Consider the following 22523-nt stretch of genomic DNA (forward strand, 5'->3'; position numbering starts at 1 on the left):
AATTCCTCCTCAGCAGGTCTGAAGGGTGACAGGGGCTGGGCTACTCCAGCGGATCCCTGGGGCTGGATTAGAATCCAGGCTGCCCTCTTAGCTATGTGACCTCTAACAGGTGAGCTTAGGTCTCTAAGCTTCCTTCTCTTGAGATAAGATGACAATCATGCCTCAAGGAATTTACATTCGCAATAGGTTCTCAGCAAGTGCAGCTTATTAACGTGCAGGATGGGTCCCAGACTGCAGGTACCCCAGGAGACTTACTGTGGCGCACCAGCCAGGAAAGGAGCTCCGAGGCCACAGCAAAGATTTAAAGAAGCTTCTGTAAAGAACCTTCTCCAGTGGAGGGAAGGGCAGGCTCAGCCTGCACCCGGGGAAACTCTTAAGTGTCTGAACAAGAGCCACCGGTGCCTGGCCAGCAGCACCCGGGAGCCCGGTCTTCTGCGTGCGCAAGAGTGAGCACCCGCTGTGCCTCCTGCCTCTAATGCTCCCCAACGCACCCAGGTCCTCCCCCAGTTCTCCGTCTCCTCCAGCTGCCCTCGGGCCCCGCAGGTCCCTCTGATGTGCACCCCCTGACCCGCCTCCTGAGGCACCTGCCTCCCTAGAGCCCGGTTCACACCCAGGCGAACCCCCCACCCCGATGCCTTCCAGCCAGGCAAGGCCCATGCCCTCGCTCGCCTGGACCCGGACCCTCTGCGGAGGCCACGGCCCTCCCGCTCCCCGACTGTCATGGGGGTCCTCTCCCTGTGGCCTCCCCCCATCGCAGTCCCCCCGGGGGCCGCAGAGGGTGTGCAGCCGCTTGGGGCGCAGACCAAGGGGAGGCTGCAGAACCCAGGCGCCCCTGCCCAGCCCTGGGGCAGGCCCCTGCGTCCCCGCCCCTGCAGAGAGGGCTCCCTCTCTGCTGACACCGCCTTCCAGTGCAGGGCCCCGGGCTGCTGAGCTACACTGGCAGCCTCTCCGTGCTCCTGAAACACCAGGCGTCCCCCACCCTTCTCCTCTCCCGACCCTTCCTGCCATTGAGCTTAGAGGCCTCAGTCCACCACCACAGAGTTTCAGCCAGCTGTCTGCCCTCTCCTGGAAACCTGCCAGGGCCAGGCCTGCTTCCAGCATCTTTGGTTGCCTCATGTATTTTGAGATTGTCTACATATCAGGTGCTCAATTAATACCTGCTCTCTGAATGGCTGAATCAGAGAATTGATGCTTTAATAAATCAGTCAACCCAGAGTTGGTCAGGTTTGTCCTCCTGCAAATGTGCTGAGTCTCCTGCACTAGCCATGAGTGCCGCACCACACTACAAGCATCCTGCGGTAAAACGTTTGTTGCTTGGTCCATTCAAGATCGCACTGAGAAGGTAAACATTTTGTAGAGCACACCTCACAGCCAGAAATCCAAATGCCTCTCCACAGTGTCTGGATGGAGAATTGCTTGGCACCACAGCTTCCAGTCCTGCGTTGCCTGGCCACACCACCTGGCTTAGATAAGGGACTTGCTCTTCAACAACTGTTTCTGTTTATCGCTGTGTTTTCTGAGATTCTTTTCTTGATACTTTTGCCACCAAGACTTCCCACTCATAATAAAAACATTATACGTCGTGTTTGCTGGAGGATGTCTAAAATAAAAGACACAAAACCATATTTTTTTGGTTTTCTGTCCATATTTTTGGACAGGAATTCCTACTGTCTACTCATTGGCTGGTGATATAGGGGGCTGTTTCTGAGGGGTGAGCATTCTACTTCCCATCAGGGAGGTCTGTCATGTGTGAAATTTCTTTTGCCTCTGGGCACCAGAAAGCCTCTGGGAAACTCCTTTCCTCTACTTTCTGATAACACAGGCTCTCCACAGATTGCCTCTGTGGGACGGAAGCACAGTCTTGACCACTTCTGATACCTCCAAGAGGCACAGAAGGGAAGTGACAAATCTGATTAGATAAGCCCCAGTAAGAACTGTGAAGTGGGTCAAGCTTATTTCCAGAAGCTCTTTAAATCTTCCATCACTCTTGTGGGCAGATTTAAGTACTGTTATCTCCAAACTGGGTGGGGTGGGACACTTCACCCTCCCATGCCACACCACAGCCGCCTTTCCCTGTGGACAGGACAAACACACAATGCGGTATTAGGGAGGACCCGAGGGGCCTTCGGAAGCTGCTTTTCCCTGTGATTAAGCAGTGTGTCTCAAGAGATACAGATGGAGGCACATAATTTCAAGGTGCTATTACTGCAAATGCTTAATCTTGTAAGCCATTTACTTTCTAGTGCCTACCCATGGTTGTGGCCACTGTGCCAGAGCCCTCTCATGGCGGGGGGAGGGGGGTGGATAATTGATATATTTAATAAGTGCTACAGACAGACAGTAGTCAAATAAAGTAGCTACTGTCAGAACAGAGCCCTGGAGGGCCATTGCTGGGCCAGGCATTAACCCTTCATTTGCAGGATCCTGGGGAAGACTGGGAAGTCTGTGGGAGGTCCTGGGAAGGACCAGTGGAGGGATCTTTCAATATTCTAACAACCAATACTGCTGACCCATTGTGAACAGGCCAAATAGCCCTGAGCTGGTCTCCTCCACAGCCTCATCCCACCCTGCCCTCATATTTTTATTTTCCAATCTTTCAGCCAGAGGCTGTACCATCTCCTCATTTAGTGGCCCTCAGTGTGGAAATAGGTATAGCCTAACCTAAGGTCTTTAGAGCCAAGCAGGGTCCAAGCCATACCCAGCTACGCATCAAAACCACCAAGGCAGGGCAACCCCAGTGGTTTAGCGCCACCTTCGGCCTGGGATGTGATCCTGGAAACCCGGGATCAAGTCCCACATCGGGCTCCCTGCATGGAGCCTGCTTCTCCCTCTGCCTGTGTCTCTGCCTCTCTCTCTGTCTCTGTCATAAATGAATAAAAAAATCTTAAAAAAAAAAAACCACCAAGACAATGCTTAAAAATTCATAGCCTGGGCCATTGTACTTTATGACTACACAACCAAGCTTAGATGTCCCTGCCTTCCTCCTAACTCCAGGATTAGCAAGAAGCTCTGGGGCTCCATTGTCACAAATACCCATGAATTCTTCGAAGCAAATGGGAGCTAAGAGCCACTCACAATGGCCGTTTCCTCCTGATGCACGTGGTCAATGCCAGCAGGAACAACGTTGTGACCACGAGGATTCCCGCCACCGAGGCAGCGGCAAGGATGATGTTCCTCTGGAGAAAGTGCAGAAGCTGCGTACATGGCACATTTTTATCTTGAGTATCTAGATGAAAAGACACATGGCAAAGTAAACAGAAAGAGACAGCCCTTGACAGATCTGCAAGGACATCCTATTAGCTCGGCTTCCAGCAGATCTGAAAACCTTAGTAATTTTAGTTGCTGACTTCAGAAGTCCTCTTGAAGAAGAAACTGGCCTTAAGATAATACATTCATATATTGTCTGGCAGTGACATCAGATGCTGTTTGGTGGTGGAGGTGAGATGCTGAGGATATGAGCCAGCAAGCAGCCAAGCTTCTTCCCCAAGAAGGGACAACAAGGTACAGTTTGCAGGAGGAGAAGAACAGAGGAGAGGTCAGATGGAAGGAGAAGGCAGGGGCCCCCGAGGAAGTAGAAAGTTCTGCAATGGCTACTGAAAACAATGGAGTCAAATATTCAGTATGAAGCTTCCCCCCATCACCCCACTATCCCAGCTTCAGGTTCCCACCATATATATAATCAGCCTCAAGTGCATAGGTTTGGGGGAATTTCACGCACAAGTGTAAACACTCTGCCAGACGATCTTGAGCTCTTACGGACTGTAGGGACTTGCAGAAATCTTGAGGGTAGGTTGGGAATGCCACCAAGTGTGGGCTTGGTAGCATTAACTAGAGACCCCAGCTGACATCAAGGAATCCTAGAGCTTCTATCACTCCATTTGTAATGTGACAAAAGGAGGAATCAGGGCAATGGAGCACAAACATTCCATGACAGGAACTGGATGGTTTGGTGTGGAAAACCACTGAGGGGTGCCTAGCAATACAGGCAGGGGGATGCTGGCCAAGGGCCATCTTGGGCTATGGGGAGAAAACTGGAAACGTCCAATTTGCCACTTTCATTTGTGCTACGGAGAGAGGCAGCAGCACCAAGCAACTCTAAGGGCTGTTATTCTGTTGGAATAAGTCAGCATTTATTTTTTTCAAGTTAGAAAGTGACAACCAGTTGTACTTTTGATAGCGAGAGGCCACGTGGAGGAGTGTACTGCGCTTGGTACCATGATGGACAAGTTTCTACTCGTTCTGAATGGGCCCAGGCTCAGGTCATCCAAGGTTGAAGATCAGAGGTCAATATTTGGATTTAATCCCTCCTGCTTGTTAGGAAGCCTCAGTGCAATAATGGCAGAGGCTCAGAAGATGATGCCCATGTTAGGAATGACCTTGGCTGTGTAGAAACAACTAAAAGCAGCATCTTTTTGAAAAGGTGGTCAAATTACCAGAGATACTTTAATTCATCTTTTTAACAGGATATCGGATGCTTTTGTGGATAAATTAAAGGTGCGCTGACATCTACTCTGTTAAAATACCATGAAAGGCACAGATGCATTCTGGTGTTATCTGTACTTCCGGGTCTCATTTAACTTACACTATACATATCGTTACCTGTCCTAACTGCTTCTTGAAATCCTTCTTCATCACCAGTAGTAAGCCGCTCATTTATATTCCCATTGAAGAGAGAGGGTTCCTTATCCCTCCTCCCTGAATTGTGATATACAGAAGACAAAAGACAAAATATGTTCATCTAAAATTAACCATTGGCCTGTAATTAGCGTTATTTTTTTTAAGTAATCTCTACTCAACATGGGGCTCAAATTTACAAACCCAAGATCTAGAGTCACAGGCTCTAATGACAGAGCCAGCCAGGTGCCCCTGATTAGTTCTATTTTTATGATAAAAATAACTTCCTCTAGGGATGCCTGGGTGGCTCGGCCAGGTAAGCAGCCAAGTCTTGATTTCTGCTCAGGTAATGATCTTGGGGTTGTGGGTTCGAGCCCTACAGCAGGATCCATGCTCAATGCAAAGTCTGCTTGTTCCTCTCTCTCTGTTCCTCCCCTACTCACTCTCTCTCTCCCTCTCTCTCTCTCAAATAAAGAAATACATAAAATCTTTTTAAAAAAATAACTTTCTGTAGAACCAAAGTGAGCAGTTAGGGAGGACTTTGGAGAAAAGTCAAAATGTACATCAATGTTTTGTTATTATTTTTTCAATCTAACAAATTCCTGGGTGACCCATCCATAGGGTGAGGCTATGCTTCTCACACTTGATGTGCATCCAAATCACCAGGAGGCCTTAAAAGACAGACCACTGGGCCCCACCCTAGAGTTTCTGATTCAGTAGGTTTAAGGAGGCCTGAGAATGTGCATTTCTCAAGACTCCTAACCCCCACCCCCCACCTCCCAAGTGACACTGATGCTACTGGTCAGGGACCACCATCTGAGAGGACCTCGAGAGAATCTTTCAGTCAATTGCTGAGCCTCTCTGACCCCCATACCACCGGCATAAGACAGAAATAGTAAGACCTGAGGCAGCTGGGTGACCCAGTGGTTGACTGTCTGCCTTTGGCTCAGGATGTGATCCCAGGGTCCTGGGATCAAGTCCCACATTGGGCTCCCCACAGGGAGCCTGCTTCTCCCTCTGCCTATGTCTCTGCCTCTCTTTCTGTGTCTCTCATGAATAAATAAATAAATAAATAAATAAATAAATAAATAAATAAATATCTTTTAAAAAAAGAAAAAAAAGAAGTAATAAGACCTACCTCACAACCAGCATAACATTCATAGAAACTACTTATAAACCACAAAGTACTATAAAAATGTTTTCTTAAATGGCAAGGGCAAGACAGAAGAGTGAACTAAACTGAAATATACATTTATTGGGAGAGGGGCTGCAGAATGGTCTAGTAGAAACAGGCAGGATTGAAAATCAGAAATATTAGCATCCTAACTCTGCCACTGGCTGTCTTTGATTCACTTGTATCTGAGACCTTGTCAGAGAAAACTTGCAACTTAACATGAGTCTTAATTACCTGATTTTGAAAATGCCAGCTTGTCAAATCAGAGTCAAGAGATTAACAATCACAGATACACAGAAAACTCTGGACAATATAGAGTTAGTCCACTAAGGGGTTACATTGGCCTTGCTCTTTCATACAGGTGTGAAAAAGATAGACTCATCACTTGAACACAAATTTTTCTCTCCTTGCCACTGTAACCACAAAAACAAAACCAGAATTAGGAGCCACTGTCTACAATTAATCATCAATATGGGTTGTGATTTTGATCACTTGTCGGATTTTTTTTCTGCAGGACAAAATAAGCACAGTTACCAAGTTTTGCCAAATATAGTCAGTTTCCAAACTTCATTTCAACTATAGAAAATCATTAACTATGAGGGAAGTAGCAGCCTATTACAGGAGCAAGGACAAGCGAATCGCCACATCCAGACTCAATTCAAGTGCCAACCGGTCACATCCTGGGCCTGGTAATACTGTGTTAAATGACCCCAGTGCCAAGAAATTTTGGCTTTGTGTTCAAGGAAAAGTTGAAAAATTACATCATAATTTCTCTCTCTTTTCCTCTTAGGAAACTGGCATTGAAATGAGACTTTGATATTAATTTGCTATTAATTAATGCTGTACTGTTAACTAAGAACTAGATTCCCTTCAGTGGAGCTAAATCAATAATAGCTGGAACTTGCTGCACACCTGTGCACACATTAATACAACACTTCACTTCTCAAAAAAAAAAATTCATTTCCTCAGCCATCTTCCTACCCAGCCCTTTTTACCACTAATTTTTTTGGGGAATAGTCACTGCTGCTAAAGAAGATTTGTGTAGTCTGGATTTCCTGGTCCAGCAGAATAGCTTCAGAGCAGCTCCTGGCCTCTGAAGAGGGGCCTGGTCAGCTTTCTCTTCTTGTGTGATGTGAACTTGACTATTGCCTGCGGCGGGGGGCGGAGGGTCTCTTCTTAATTCACTCTCTCTCCTCAAAAAGTCAGTAAACAGACTAGCCTCTCTTTTGTCTACCAAAGCTCCATGCAAATACAATCTGAAACGCTTTTAAGTATCTTCCATTTTAGCATATTTATAGCTAAGAATTACTGATGACACTGACTTCCTATTAACAGTGAGCTCTTGAAGGACACAAGTGTCTCATTCAGCTCTCTACTCCTGGCATAGCACCTCTCACCAGATAGGAGACTAATAGCGAGGTCTTGAGTGAGAGAAGAGTCTTGAAGATTCTTGACTGCAACCTCATGAGAGATTCTGAGCCAGAACCACCCAGCTAAGCCTAATTTGTTGGCCAAGACTGCAGTCATTTGAAGGCTGACTAGCACCAAAGGGTCCGCTTCCAAGATGGCTCACTCACACAGCTGTTGCCAGAAGGCCTCACCTCTCCATTGGCTGTAGACAGGAGGGCCCAGTTCCTCATCACAAGGGCCTCTCGTTAAGTGAGTGGATACTGCTGGAATGTTCTCACGATATGGCAACCGACTTACCCCAAAGTGAGCAATATAAGAGATAGCTGGGCAGAAACCACAATGTCTTTTATGACCTAATCTATGAAGTAGCACACCATCACCTCTCTCATATTCTATTCATTAGAAGCAGCAAGTCAGTAAGTCCAGCCCACACTCAAGGAGAGGGGCATTAAGCTCCACTTTTCAAAAGGAGAGGTAGCAAAGAATTTGTGGGCCTATTTTAAAATGTCAATAGAAATGAAATTCCAAAGAAGATAGCTGAATAACGAAAACATTTGCTTTTTTCCATATAAACATAAGGATTTTAATCAGCTACCTCTAATTTTGTGGATGGAGAGAAGTAACACCTTTTTAAAAATATTTTATTTATTTATTCATGAGAGACACACACACACACAGAGGGGGAGAGAGAGAGAGAGAGAGGCAGAGACACAGGCAGAGGGAGAAGCAGGCTCCATGCAGGGAGCCCGATGTGGGACTCAATCCCGGGACTCCAGGATCATGTCCTGGGCCAAAGGCGGCGCTAAACCACTGAGCCACCTGGGCTACCCAGAAGTAACACCTTTACAAAGGCATCTACACTCTATAGGAAGCCTGGACTTGGGTATGTGACCCATACCATTGAGCAGAGACCCCTAAATGATTGAACCACATGTTGAGGTTGAATCATATGAAATTAGAGATATCTGACCATTTTTTAAAAGATGTATTTATTTATTTGTTTGTTTATTTATTTTAGAGACAGACAGGGAGCGGGGGGGGGGGGTAGAGGGAGAGAAAGAATTCCAAGCTGACTCCCTGCTTGAGCACCAAGCCCAACACAGGATACCATCTCATGACCCTGAGATCATGACCTGAGCTGAAATCAAGGGTTCAGCTTATCTGAATGAGCCACTCAGGCACCCTTTAACAATTTTTGACCTACAAAAAAACATTAAGTTCAAATGATCCAACCTGACATTATAGTCCCAAGGGAAGTTTTCCTAATCTACTTGTTTCTTCTAATTGTGAGGCTCATAAAAATTAAAAAAAAAAATAATTGTGAAGCTCCTAGAAACTCAATATCATGGATTATCAAGAGGAGTATAATGATTAATTTGTAAGGTGATCCTTTATGTAAAAGAAGGGGGGGATCCCTGGGTGGCGTAGCGGTTTAGCGCCTGCCTTTGGCCCAGGGCTCGATCCTGGAGACCCGGGATCGAATCCCACGTCGGGCTCCCGGTGCATGGAGCCTGCTTCTCCCTCTGCCTATGTCTCTGCCTCTTTCTCTCTCTCTCTCTGTGTGTGTGACTATCATAAATAAATAAAAATTTAAAAAATATATTTATAAAAGAAGGGGGTGAACCTGGGTGGCTCAGTTGTTGAGCTTCTGCCTTTGGCTCAGGTTGTGATCCCGGGGTCCTGGGATTGAGTCCCACATCGGGCTCCCCACAGGGAAGCCTGCTTCTCCCTCTGCCTATATCTCTGCCTCTGTCTCTCATGAATAAATAAATAAAATCTTTAAAAAAAAAGGAATGGGCTCCATATCTAGCTTAGATTGTCCACTGTACACCTTGAGGGTCTGGAAAGATAGAGGAAAATAAATCCATTTTGTACTTCAAGCACTGAGTCAAGCTCCAATAAGGGAGAAAAATCACACACTGAAAGAGCCAAAAGTAAACCCGAAGAAATGGGAAGACATCCCCATTTCCAGCCCAGAATGACTTACCATCAGTTTTTCCAAAGTGAATATTATATAATAAATTTAATGCAATGCTAATAAAAATATCAACAACTTCTAATGAAGTTACACAAATTGATACTAAAGTTCCTGTGCAAAAGCAAACACGGAAAAATAGCCAGGAAAACACCGAACAAACAAAAACTGCAAAGAAGGGACTAGTCTCATAAGGCACTTAAACATACTATTTCAGTCTCTGTAATTAAAACAGTTTGTATACAGAAACCTCTAAGCCAGTGGTTAGGATAGAAAGCCCAAGAACAGACCCAGGACATGTGGGAATTTAGTATAAGAGAAAGGAGGTATCTCAGATCACTGGAGCACAAATGGACTTTTTAATAAACGGTATAGCCACTTCAGAGAAAAACAGCATGACCTGTCTCTGTTGATGAAATCATTCTAGCCTGTATGTGGTTTTCAGTATAAAATCACCCTCTCACATCTCCTTGTGTAGACCTAGGTACGAAAGAGACACTAACCACATTGAATTTATGATTATCATGAAATTCACAGATGGAAATGTATAGGACAAACTCAGGAATATTAGAGGCATTCATTTTAAAGTGAATTCTGTATAAATTAATCTCCAAAAACTAGGTCAATGGTTCCAAATGCTTCCCATAAGCAAATCACTCAGAAAATACCCATAAATGTGCAGAACCCTGGACTCCACTTTCAGAAACTCTTGTTGGGTACCAGAAATAAGGGTTTATGATTAATCTCTTCTCCATGGTTGATGCACGGTCAGAGTTGGGAACCACTGACCTAGTCCACATTCTTACACCCAGGAAAGACCACATATTTGCCAGCTTGGACAGTGACAAAATTAGCCTATTTTTCCTTTTAAAATTTTATATCTAGTAATTGGAGCTTCTTCCAGATGTGCCTCTCTCTCTCCTGGTTTCGTGGAGTTTCCTCACAGAATGGCCTCTAAACTCCAGTCCTTATTGACGCCTCAAACAAAGCAACCCAAAAAACCGAGGCTGCCTCCTGCCCCCAAGCTGGAGGAGACATCAACCTCTCAGCACTTGCTGAAGGGAGAAAAAGAACGGTAAGAAACAGTTGAACATATTGATGAAGTACAAAATGAAATAGACTTAATGAACAAGCCAGTGAGGAGATTTTGAAAGTAGGACAGACATATAACAAACTCTGCCAACCATTTTTTCAGAAGAGGTCGGAATTGATTACCAAAATCCCCAATTTTGGGGCAACAATATTTGTCAACCATCCACAAGTGTCTGCACTGCTTGGGGAGGAGGATGAAGAGGCACTGCTCTATTTGACAAGAGTTGAAGTGACAGAATTTGAAGATATTAAATCAGGTTACAGAATAGATTTTTATTTTGATGAAAACCCTTACTTTGAAAATAAAGTTCTCTCCAAAGAATTTCATCTGAATGAGAGGTGGTGATCCATCTTCAAAGTCCACTGAAATCAAATGGAAATCTGGAAAGGATCTGACGAAATGTTCAAGTCAAATGCAGAATAAAGCCAGCAGGAAGAGACAGTATGAGGAACCAGAGAGCTTCTTCACCTGATTTACTGACCCTTCTGATGCAGGTGCAGATGAGGTAGGAGAGGTCATCAAAGATGATATTTGGCCAAATCCATTACAGTACTACTTGGTTCCCGATGTGGATAATGAAGAAGGGGAAAGAGAAGAAGAAAGAAGAAAGAAGAAAAGAAGAAGAAGAAGAAGAAGAAGAAGAAGAAGAAGAAGAAGAAGAGGAGGAGGAGAAAGAGGAGGAGGAGGGAGGAGGATTGGAAGATATTGATAAAGGACATGAGGAGAAGGTGAAGAAGATGAAGATGATGATGGGGGGAGGAGAGGAGGATGAAGGAGAAGATGACTAGTGGAACACGGATGAATTCCAACCTTCCTTTTTTAATTTTCTCTAGTCCCTGGGAGCAAGTTGCATCTCTTTTTTTTTTTACCCCCTTCTTCTGTGCTCATTTGCCCTGTTTTTTGAAGTCTCTTTTCTCTCCCTTTATACCATGGTTCTCAACTTATTTTGCGGGTAAATACCTTGAGCAGAATACAGCGGGAAAAGAATCTCTACCCCTTTCTGTTCCAAATTCATTTTTATCCCTTCCTGTCTCAACAAAAATTTTATGGAATCAACACCACCGTGCTCTGTGGGAAAAAAGAAAAACCTGCTCCCTTAGCTCTGCTGGAAGCTGGAGGGTGCTAGGCCCCTGTGTAGCAGTACATAGAATTCTAGCTTTTTCCCTCCTTTCTCTGTATATTGGGCTCAGAGATTGTAGAAGGTCAGGAAAGGGTGGGTTTGAGATGTTTGGGTGGGTTAAGTAAGCATTTTGACAACATGGCTTCTCCTTTGGCATATTTAATTGTGATGTTTAACGGACATCCTTGCAGTTTAAGATGACACTTTTTTTTTTTTATGATAGTCGCACAGAGAGAGAGAGGCAGAGACACAGGCAGAGGGAGAAGCAGGCTCCATGCACCGGGAGCCCGACATGGGACTCGATCCCGGGTCTCCAGGATCGCGCCCCGGGCCAAAGGCAGGCGCCAAACCACTGCGCCACCCAGGGATCCCAAGATGACACTTTTAAAATAAAACTCTCCTAATGATGACTTGAGCCCTGTCACTCGATGGGAGAATCAGCAGAACCTGCAGGATTTTATTTGGAATTGACATTCTCTATTGTAATTTTGTTCCTGTTTATTTCTAAATTTTCTTTTTGTTTCACTGGAAAGGAAAGATGCTCAGTTTTAAACGTTAAAAGTGTACAAGTTGCTTTGTTACAATAAAACTAAATGTGTACACAAAAAAATAATAATAATAAAATAAAATTTTATATCTGCTTAGGGAAGAAATGCTTCATGGGATGCTAATTCCTCATCCTGTCCTCAGAGCCATTCTGCCTCCACCATGATCGAGTCTGTGAGATGAGTCTTTGCCCATCAGCTAAAGGGGAGCACTTCCCACACTCCCCATGGTGAGGAGGGAGAGAACTTGTCTGGAGTATCACTTCAGGAATGTGCTTACCCCTCACCAGTCCCTGCTTTCAGGGTAGAAAGGGACTTCACAGGTAAGTTTAGGAGGAGGATTCAGGTGCCTATGGCCAGCAGCTCCTCTCTCTCTCTCTCTCTCTCTCTCTGGCATTCTTCTGCCTACAGAAAGCAAACATTCTTATCTGCTCCCCTATGCTGTGAATTTTACAGAAGGAAACTCTCTCATGGTAGGGGTTTGGGGAAACCGTGGGTATCGTAAACTTCATCCATGATTAGTCACTTTTCCAAATTCAAAGGGAAACACCCACATTATCCAGCCAAGTTTTCTAGAAAAGATAGTCTGAGCTCCATCCTTAGCTCAGTCTCACATTTGGTTCTAAACTCAGGCAAAAGAAGAAGTATTACTGTCATTGACCCCCAACTCTAATTATATCCGTTTGCATTTACCATTGATAGAAATTGTGTCCATGCTGCCAAGGAGAAATCTTGGTTCAGTAGAATACCCAGCAACACTAGCTGCTTTGATGAAGCCTATGGGAAAAAATGAAAGAAAAATTTGTATCAGTACACACTTATGAGCACTTTGGGTCCCTATTTTGTTTTATTTTTTAATGTTCTTTTTTAAGATTTTATTTATTTATTCATAGAGACAGAGAGAGAGAGACAGAGAGAGAAATTGAGAGAGAGAGAAGCAGAAACACAGGCAGAAGGAGAAGCAGGCTCCATGCAGGGAGCCTGATGTGGGACTTGATCCCGGGACTCCAGGATCACACCCTGGGCCGAAAGCAGCGCTACACCGCTGAGTCACCCCGGGCTGCCCCCGATTTTGTCTTAAGTGTTGCAATGCTAATATAGAATTCAACTCGTACTGGGAATGTACATTTGAAAGTTTATATGTCGATGTAGAGAGAGGCATCAGCTAGCTACTGACTGCAGAGGCGGGAGCCCAGGCAGATGCCGTGGCAAACAAACCTGAGGAACTGAAATTCACATCTGTATGCAAAATTCCAACACAGTGCTCTTTACTCTGCTGTGCAGGGCACTCTCACATACTCCTGGCAATTTGATATACAATTCTATCCTTACAACCTATGGTCAAACACCTGTCTTAATTCTCAAACTGCTACTTTAAAAAAAATAATAATACGAAGCTACTTTTGGGAAGAGTTTTTTTTTTTTTCATTTTTGTTAATTCCACTGGTGTGTCTAGTGCAAGTAATTTTTTTGGCCTGGGTCTTATCCATTGAATGGGGTACTAATGACTGCACCAGCTATCCCCAGGGGCTAAGCAAAGTATAAAACTATGCATCGGGAAATATTAAGTGTGTTCAATATAAAGTTACTACATTACTCAAGGCTCCCATTGTCAGGAACACTAAACACCACTTGGAATTCCAGTTCCTGTCCTCTGAACCTCCAGAAAGTGAGAACCTGCTTGATACATGAACTCCAAGGATTCCTCCAAAACTGAGGGACAGGTACATTTTAGACCATAAACTTAGAAGCTATAGTGAGGTTCTCAGACAATTCTTTCCTTCATTTCTCCATTTGTCTTTGCCACACAGGGAGCTATTTTAACAAATGCTAAAATGATAGCACTGTACATGTAATACAATATATATAGACCTCTAGGAATATATGCATTTATAGTTTTAAAGACATATACTTGCTTTCTTTCATTTCTCTCTTTGAAATTGAGTTGCCTGCTGTCCTTGCTTCAGCAAACGATGTCTCATGTGGAACCTTGTAAAACACTTGGTGTAGAATATCATCTCAAGTGAAGTAAAAAAGGCATATTAATACCAGCCATGGAGGACTGACATTTTTCTCTTGTATGTACCTAAAGCAGTCTACAAATACAGTAAATAAATGATATAAGCTCAAAGGAAATATGAAATTATATTCTGAAATACCTTGTCTTGGGAAGTGAAATCCTAACTCCTACAATTATTTTATTTATTTATTCATGAGACACAGAGAGAGAGAGAGGCAGAGACACAGGCAGAGGGAGAAGCAGGCTCCCTGCAGGGACCCCTATGTGGGACTCGATCCCAGGACCCCAGGATCACAACCTGAGCCACCCAGGCGTCCCTCCTACAATCATTTCTGAAAAAGTGGGATTGCACCAGATGTCTCGAGCAGTAAATATTTCCCATAAAAAGTTATGCAGCTAGAATCTTTGCCCCAAACCTCATGACATGTAGTGTCATTATTTTTCTTCTTCCTCCTACTGTCATTCTGACCCACCTCTGAGACTTCCTCAAGATGGCCCATATATTTTTATAGGGTGAAGTCTGCCAGGGAAAAAATAAAGCAGGACAGGTTTCTAAATGTCAGAAGGCTCTTTATAAACTGTTCCTAATTCCTCGTGGCTATATATTTTAAAATATACAAATCTCTTTCCTTTTTAAAGTTTTCAGGCTTCTACTTTTCCCTGAGGATGGCAGATTATTGTTCCTTCTAGGTTTACTTTGCAAAACCAGGGAAAATATTCCTTACAAATTCCATCCATAGTGTATATATTCTGAGTCCTTTTTCAAGACTGTTAGTACATTGGTGGGTGGTCTACTCACTTGTTGGAATACATGCTTAAGGACCTCCAAAAAATTAACTATCAAATTTACTTATACAAAATGATAAGTGCTTGCCACCACTGCCATTTTTTTCATACTACGATCCCATTTTATTTAAAAAAATTTGTTAACACAATGCTACCCAATTTCTACAAGTATATATACATGGCTGTAAATGTATGATAAAAGAAAACTAAAATAGTTGGGGCACCTGGGTGGCTCAGTTGATTGTCTGCCTGAAGCTCAGGTCATGATCTCAGGGTACCAGGATCAAGCCCTACATTATCCTGCTCCCTGCCCCCTCAGTGGGGAGTCAGCTTCTCCTTCTGCCCCTCTCCCTACTCATGCACACACACACACACACACACACACTCTCTCTCTCTCTCTCTCTCTCTCTCTCAAATAAATAAATAAAATCTTAAAAACTAAATCAAAATAGTTATCTTTAAGAAGGTAGGGAATAAAGACAGATCAAATAGAACTTCAGCATTAAATGTAATGTTTTAGTTTCATATATATAAGGAGACTATCACTTGTATAAATACCAAACTTTTTAATTCACCAGAACCAACACTTTCCAACCAAGGTGAGAAAACTGCACTATTGAAAATAATCCCAATTTTGTAAAAGCAGTAAAATCAAGAAAAATCTCTGCATAAGCACATACGTATTTACTGGCATGGAGAGAGATGGAGAGGAGGAATACACACCTGGCTGATAGGGTGTAGCAAGAAGACTATTAACTTTTTCTTTACTCATTTTTGTACTGATTCATGAGGTCACATAAACACATTACCTTTGTACCTTTTTGAAAAGGAAGTTAATTTTTTTAAATGAGATGTTATTAACCTAGAACAGTGCCATTTTAGATAGTACAGAGAGGATGAACCATCTCTACTCAACTTGTCAGCTATCTGGCAGAGGTACTTAGCCTTTGCCATCATGTTACCAGCCCCTTCCCCTGATGAATGTGTTGACCTACACAATACTGAATTGTTGCTCAGAGAGAACCTGGAGAGTTTATTGGTAGCCCACCAATGCCAAGACCAACACTAGCATGATGCTGGGCAGGTCAGTAGGTCTTTCTGAGTTGATGGGATCTTCCCAAACCCTGAACTAAACACCCATCTTCACACTCACTCACTCCCCTTCCACACATGTAGGGTGGTATTCAGAGATATGGAGCTCCTGCAAGAAGAAGAAAAGTTTTCTGATTCCCAGGTGAGAATTCCTGAAAGCACAGTAGGAGGCTACAAGAGCTATCTGCATCCCTTCACTCATTCAATCATGATAACCTATCCATCATTCAATCAGCCAGATACTCAGTGCAGATTTACTGGAGCCTCTTTAATAAATAGCACACGTGGAGGAAGGGCAAACTCAGAAATCCTGACATGAGACAACTCCTGGAAAAAAGGTCTATGTCCCGTGTAGAGACAGATGTCCAAACAGGACCAACAGGCATAGAGCTCTGTGATCAGAACACCCAATAGGTCTTAACGTGGAGGGAGGCATCAGTGCTTACACTCCTGAGAGCTGTGAAAATGTCTATTCGAGTCCTTCATTCATTTTTAAATTGAGTCGTTTGGTTAGTTGGTTTTGTTTTGTTTTTGAGTTGTAGGAATTCTCTATATATTCTAGATCTTAATTCCTTATCAGATATATGATTTGCACATATTTACTTCCATTCTGTGGGTTGTCTTTTTACTATATTGACAGTATTTCTTGATGCACAGTTTTTAATTTTACTGAAGTCCAATTTATCTATTTTTCCTTTTATTGCCTATGCTTTTGATGTCAAAATAAATGCACCTTTGCCTAATCCAAGGTCATGAAGATTTTCTCCTGTTTTTTTCTAGAATTTTAAGTTTAAGCTAAAAATGTAGGCCTTTCACCCAGTTGAGTTTTAATTTTTGTGTACAGTATAAAGATTCAACCTCATTTTTTTTTCACATGAATACCCAGCTTTCCCAGAACAAATTGTCTAAGAGACTATTCTCTCTCCTTGAATGGTCTTGGAACCTTTGTTGAAAATCAACTGACCAAGGATGTATGCATTTATTTCTGGACTCTCTATTCTATTCCATTGATCTATAATCTAGAGAGCCTTATGCCAGCATCACACTCTTTAAATCACTGTAGTTTTATAGTAAGTCTTGGAATAAGGAAGTGGGGTTCTTCCAAATTTTTGTTCTTTTTTTAAGATTTATTTATTTATTTTAGAGGGGGTGGAGTGTAGAGGAAAAGGGAGAGAGAGAATCTTCAGCAGATCCCCCACTAAGCACAGAACCCAAGGCAGGGCTCAGTTCCACAACCCATGAAATCATGACCTGAGCTGAAACCAAGAGTCAGAGGCTTAACCAACTGAGCCACCCAGGTGCCCCTCAAATATGTTCTTCTGTTTCAAAATTATTTTAATTACTTTGGGTCTACTGAGATTCTATAGGAATTTCAGAATGAGTTTTTCTATTTTTGAAAAAAAAAGCAATTGGAATTTTGATAGGATTTGCACTGAATCTATAGATTACTTTGGGGACTATTGTCATCTTTACAACAGTAAGTCTTTCAATCCATAAATATAGGATATCTTTCCATTTATTTAGATCTTCTTTCATTTCTTCCATCAATGTTTTGTCCCTTTCTGTGTACAAGTCATTTGCCTCCTTTGCTAAATGTATTCCTAAGTATTTTAATCTTTTTGATGCCATTGTAAGTAGAATATTTTTCTTTATTTCTTTTCTTTTTTTGGACTATTCATATCAGAATATAGAAATACAAATGATTTTTCTGTGTTGTTTTTATATCCTGCAAACTTTCAGATGGAGCTAGACAGTATTATATTAAGAGAAATAAATCATTCAGAGAAAGACAAATGATTTCATTTGATTACCACATGATTTCACTCCTATGCGGAATTTAAAAAACAAAACAAAGGAGAGAAGGGGGGAAACAGAGAGAGAGAGAGAGAGAGGCAAATCAAGAAACAGACTTAACTCTAGAGAACAAATTAATGGCTATCAGAATTAATTTTTTAGCTCTAATAATTTTTTGTGAACTTTTTATGGATCCATTTTAGATCCTTCTATTTCTCTTTCTTGTGTAATTGGTCTACTAGGGCTTACAGTCTATGTTGAAAGAATTAGCAAGAATGTCTCATGCCTGATATTAGGGGAAAAACATCCATACTTTCATCATTGAGTATGATGTTGCTGTGGCTTTTTCATATGTCCCTTATCACATTGAGGAAGTGTATCCTTGTGTTTTTTATCACAAAAGGATTTTAATAAATTTTACTTTTTAATTTAGTAAAAAACACATAGCACAAAATTACCACCCTAATAATTTTTTAGAGATTTTATTATTTTTATATAATCTCTATACCCAACATGGGGGTCGAACCCACAACCCTGAGATCAAGAGTTGCACACTCCACTGACTGAGCCAGTCAGACAAGTGCCCCTAACATCCTAGTCATTTTTAAGCATACAATTCAGTAGTGTTGTTTATTCTCCTTGTTGTATAACAGATATCCAGAACTTTTTCATCATACAAAACTGAAACTCCATACTCATTAAACAACAACTCCCTGTTTCCACCTCCTGTCCTCCAGCCCCTGGCAACTACCATTTTACTTTCTTTCTATGAATTTGACTTCAAATATCTTTTATAAGTAGAATCATACAGTATTTGCTTTCCTGTGGCTGGCTTATTTCATTTGACATAATGTCCTCAAGGTACATCCATGTTGTAGCATGTGACAGAATTTCCTTCCTTTTTAAAGCTGAATATTGCATTGTGTGTATACACCACATTTTCTTAGTCTATTCATCCATGAACACTTGGGTTGCTTCCACCTTTGGTTATTGTGAAGAATGCTGCTATAAGCATGGCAAATATCTCTTTGAGACTTCCAATTCTTTGGGATATATAACCAAATATGGGATTGCTGGGTCATATGGTAATTCTATTGTTAATTGTTTGAGGAAAAGCCAAACTGTTCTCCATTGCAGAAGCACCATTTTACATTCCCAACAAGAAAATTAAATTTTCTAGCCAATATGCTAATCTCTGCCCTTTAATAAGAATTTAATCCATTTACACTTAAAGTAATTACTGATAAAGAATTTACTTCTGCTATTTAACTATTTGTGTTCTGTGTCCTATAAATTTTTGTTCCTCAGTTCCTACATTACTGCTTTCCTTTAGGAGTTAGCTGATTTTTTGTAATGTTATATTTTGATTGTCTTTTTTGTTCCTTTTCTGTATATCTTTTAGTTCTTTTCTGTGTGGTTACTTTGGGGATTATAACTAACATCTTAAACTTATAACAACCTAGTTTGAATAGTATCAACTTAGTTTCAATAGTATATAAACACTGTGCTCATATATATCTCCACCTCCCCCTATATTGTCACAAATTACATCTTTACATATGGTATGTCCATGGACATAAATTTGCGATTGTTGTTTTATTCATCGCCTTTTATTTTTTTTAAAATTTTTATTTATTTATGAGAGACACAGAGAGAGAGAGAGATGCATAGACACAGGCAGAGGGAGAAGCAGGCTCCATGCAGGGAGCTGGACGCGGGACTCGAACCCGGGTCTCCAGGATCACACTCCGGGCTGCAGGCGGCGCTAAACCACTGCGCCACCGGGGCTGCCCATATTCATTGCCTTTTAAATCACATTGCAAAAAGGAATGGAGTAATAAACCAAAATTAACAATAATGTTGTTTTTTATATTTACCTATGTAGTCACCTTTATTCTCAAATTTTTGACTGTCTAGTGTCTTCTCAGCCTGAAGTACTCTCTATAGCATGTATTATGGGGTAGATCTCTTAACTTTTGTTTACCTGGAAATGTCTTATCTTTTATGCTCAAAAAATAATTTTGTCAAATACAAAATTATCCATTGACAGTACTTTTCTTTCAGGACTTTAAATATGTCATATCGTTGCTTCTGACCTCCACGATTTTTTTTAGAGATTTTATTTATTTATTCATAATAGACAGAGAGAGAGAGAGAGAGAGAGAGAGAGAGAGAGAGAGAGGCAGAGACACAGGCAGAGGGAAAAGCAGGCTCCATGCCAGGAGCCCAACGTGGGGCTCCATCCCAGGACTCCGGGATCGCACCCTGGGCCAAAGGCAGGTGCCAAACCGCTGAGCCACCCAGGGATCCCCCACTCCATGATTTTTTTTAAGATTTATTTTTATTTATTTATTCAGAGAGAGAGAGGGGCAGAGACACAGGCAGAGGGAGAAGCAGGCTCCATGCAGGAAGCCCGACAACGTGGGACTCAATCCAAGGTCCCCAGGATCACACCCTGGGCTGAAGGCGGCGCTAAACCACTGCGCCACCGGGGCTGTCCCCCTCCATGATTTTTTAAGAGAAATCACCCATTAATCTTATAGAGGATCTCTTGTAAACAATGAGGAGTTTTTCCTTTGCTGCCTTCAAGAGGGTCTCTTTGTCTTTGGGCTTCAACAATTTGACTATAATGTGTTTCAGTGTGACTCTCTTGCATTTATGCCTGGAGTTTCTAGAGCTTCTTGGATGTGTAAAATCATCTAATTTGAGAAGTTTGGGGCCATTATTTCCTCATATATTTTCTCTGCCCCTTTATCTCTCCTCCTTCTGGGATTTCTGTAATGTATATGTTGGTACACTTGATACTATTTCACAGGTCCCTCATCCTCTGTCTGTTTTTAATTTTTTTCCCATTTTTTTTTCTTTCTGCTCCTTAGACTGGACAATTTTAACTGTCCGGGTTCAAATTTACTGATCCTTACTTCTGTCTGCTCAAATCTGCTATCAAAAATCTAATGAGTTTTTCATTTTAGCCACTATATTTTTCAACTGTAGAATCTCTTTGGTTCCTTTCTATAATTTCTATTTCTTTATTAATATTCTTATTTTGTTCAAACATTGTCTCTGTGATTTCCTTAAGTTCTTTTTCTCTCATTTCCTTAACTCATCAAAGACAGTAAACACATTGAAGATGACACTAACTACACTGCTGGATGGAATGCAGGCTGCCAACTACTTGGCTACCTGCGGTGGTACTGGGGGAAGGAGAATGTAGGATCTACATGAAACACTAAAATCCATTAAAATTTACCAGTCTTTTCATCAAGCATTCCTCTGGACTATACAAGTACTCAACTAGAATCCAATATTCCAAAATAGTTGCTTAAGACACTTCTTATCAGTTCAATTTTAACATATTTATTGGAGCTTTCTACCATCTTCTTTCCAGGCCTTGGTTTTCTCAAATGTTACATGAGAGATGAAATAGATGAATGAATCCCAGCCTAGAATCATCTGGAGAGTTTAAAAAACTACTGGTGCAAGTAGCTCATCCTATGCCAGGGAACCTGATCAGGCATCTTTTTAACAATCTCCCCAGGGGATTCTCATGCTCAACCAGGGATGAGGACTTGGGGCCTCAGGGCCACTCTACTGCTGCAGGAATCTCCCAGAGATCTTGTCAGGCAGATGTGATGCAGCTGGTCTAAGGTGGGGTCTGACTCAGCACTTGCAGTAACTTGTGGGAACACAGTGGCCCTGCTGCTGCTACATAGACCACACTTTGAGGAGAAGAATCCTTTCCAAGTGTTTATCTTCTATGCTTTGCCTAATTTCCTTGGACTCTGACATTCAAAGAACTGGTTATAACCTCAAGGCAAGCACTCTCCCTCCCATCCAAGCACTAGGTTATCTGAGCAACAACCATGGACAAAGACGAGACTCTTCAAATACAACCTGATGGCTTCACATGAGGGAGGTACTTACCAAATAGTTTAGCCAAATGTTGTTCTCGATTATTTGAACTTGATATTAATTCAGTATTTTTCAAGCTCTTTACTGGAGAATAGCCTATGGAAAAATAAACCTTATCTGTGATTAAATCATTCACTGGACCTGCATGTATTCTTTTTAAGTCAATATTCTCTTGCACGGTATTTTGAGAGGAGTATCACACACTTCACCTGCTCCAGGAGAAGGAGAACTGGACTTGGGTTCTAGTCCACCTTTTGAGTGCCTCGTGCTCTTGGGCAGTAGAGTTCTGAGGGATTTGGCTTTCCCATCTGAGACTGGTGGGAAAGGTGCCAACCACAAGAGGCCTGTGAAGAAGGAAAGAGATGAAATTTGCTGATGTCATCTGTGGATGAAAAGTGCTATCCCCTTATCACATCCCAGTGTTCATATCTACTATAAACTGCAATAGGTGACCCTGGATCCAAGCATGGTTATGTTCAGTGTTCAGTTCTGGGGGAGAGCAAAGAGAGATGGACACAACATCTCAGTGTCTTCTCAACAAAAACTTTCCCCTCCATAGGAAAAGATGCCAACAAGCAATGACTTTGACCACCTTGGAAATGTGATGCCTTCTTGTTTTGGAGGACAGGGAACAACACTACTGCATACTCTGCACTAAACCACACTAGAGTCTATGTTTGGAGGGGGCTCAGAGGGCCTCAGGCCACCCCCTACCTGACCTGTTTGATAAGCAGAAGAAATTTCTGATGTTGTCATTGATGAATGAAAAAATGAAGGTATAAATGGAAAAGCACTGGGTTAACAATCTCCCCTAGGATGTCATGGAGTGATTTCAAGACTTCTGCTGACACTCATGGGCCCAAATCAAGGATATGGGTTAACTCTGCTAAAAGATGTAGCAACTCATGGAATTTTGAAGTACATTTTCAGGATTTTCATTATGGACATTGTGATGCCTAAGTGTTTGAATACATTTTCTTGATTCTAT

General features: G+C 42.1%; 1 protein-coding gene and 1 pseudogene across 1 annotated transcript; one reads left to right on the forward strand and one right to left on the reverse strand.

Annotated features, from left to right (window-relative positions):
* Positions 1-1266: 1266 nt before the first annotated feature.
* On the reverse strand, positions 1267-7428 carry CUNH2orf92 (chromosome unknown C2orf92 homolog). The gene is made up of 4 exons (XM_055329439.1): positions 7362-7428; positions 4600-4695; positions 3076-3226; positions 1267-1600 (listed from the first exon to the last, which is right to left on the reverse strand). Exons 1-4 carry the CDS (start codon positions 7426-7428, stop codon positions 1465-1467), a joined length of 450 nt encoding a protein of 149 aa, XP_055185414.1. The 3' UTR covers positions 1267-1464.
* Positions 7429-10120: 2692 nt separating this feature from the next.
* LOC129512175 (protein SET-like) lies at positions 10121-13623 on the forward strand (annotated as a pseudogene).
* Positions 13624-22523: the final 8900 nt, after the last annotated feature.

The sequence above is a fragment of the Nyctereutes procyonoides genome, unplaced genomic scaffold, assembly GCF_905146905.1.
Source record: "Nyctereutes procyonoides isolate TBG_1078 unplaced genomic scaffold, NYPRO_anot_genome, whole genome shotgun sequence".
NCBI lineage: Eukaryota > Metazoa > Chordata > Mammalia > Carnivora > Canidae > Nyctereutes > Nyctereutes procyonoides.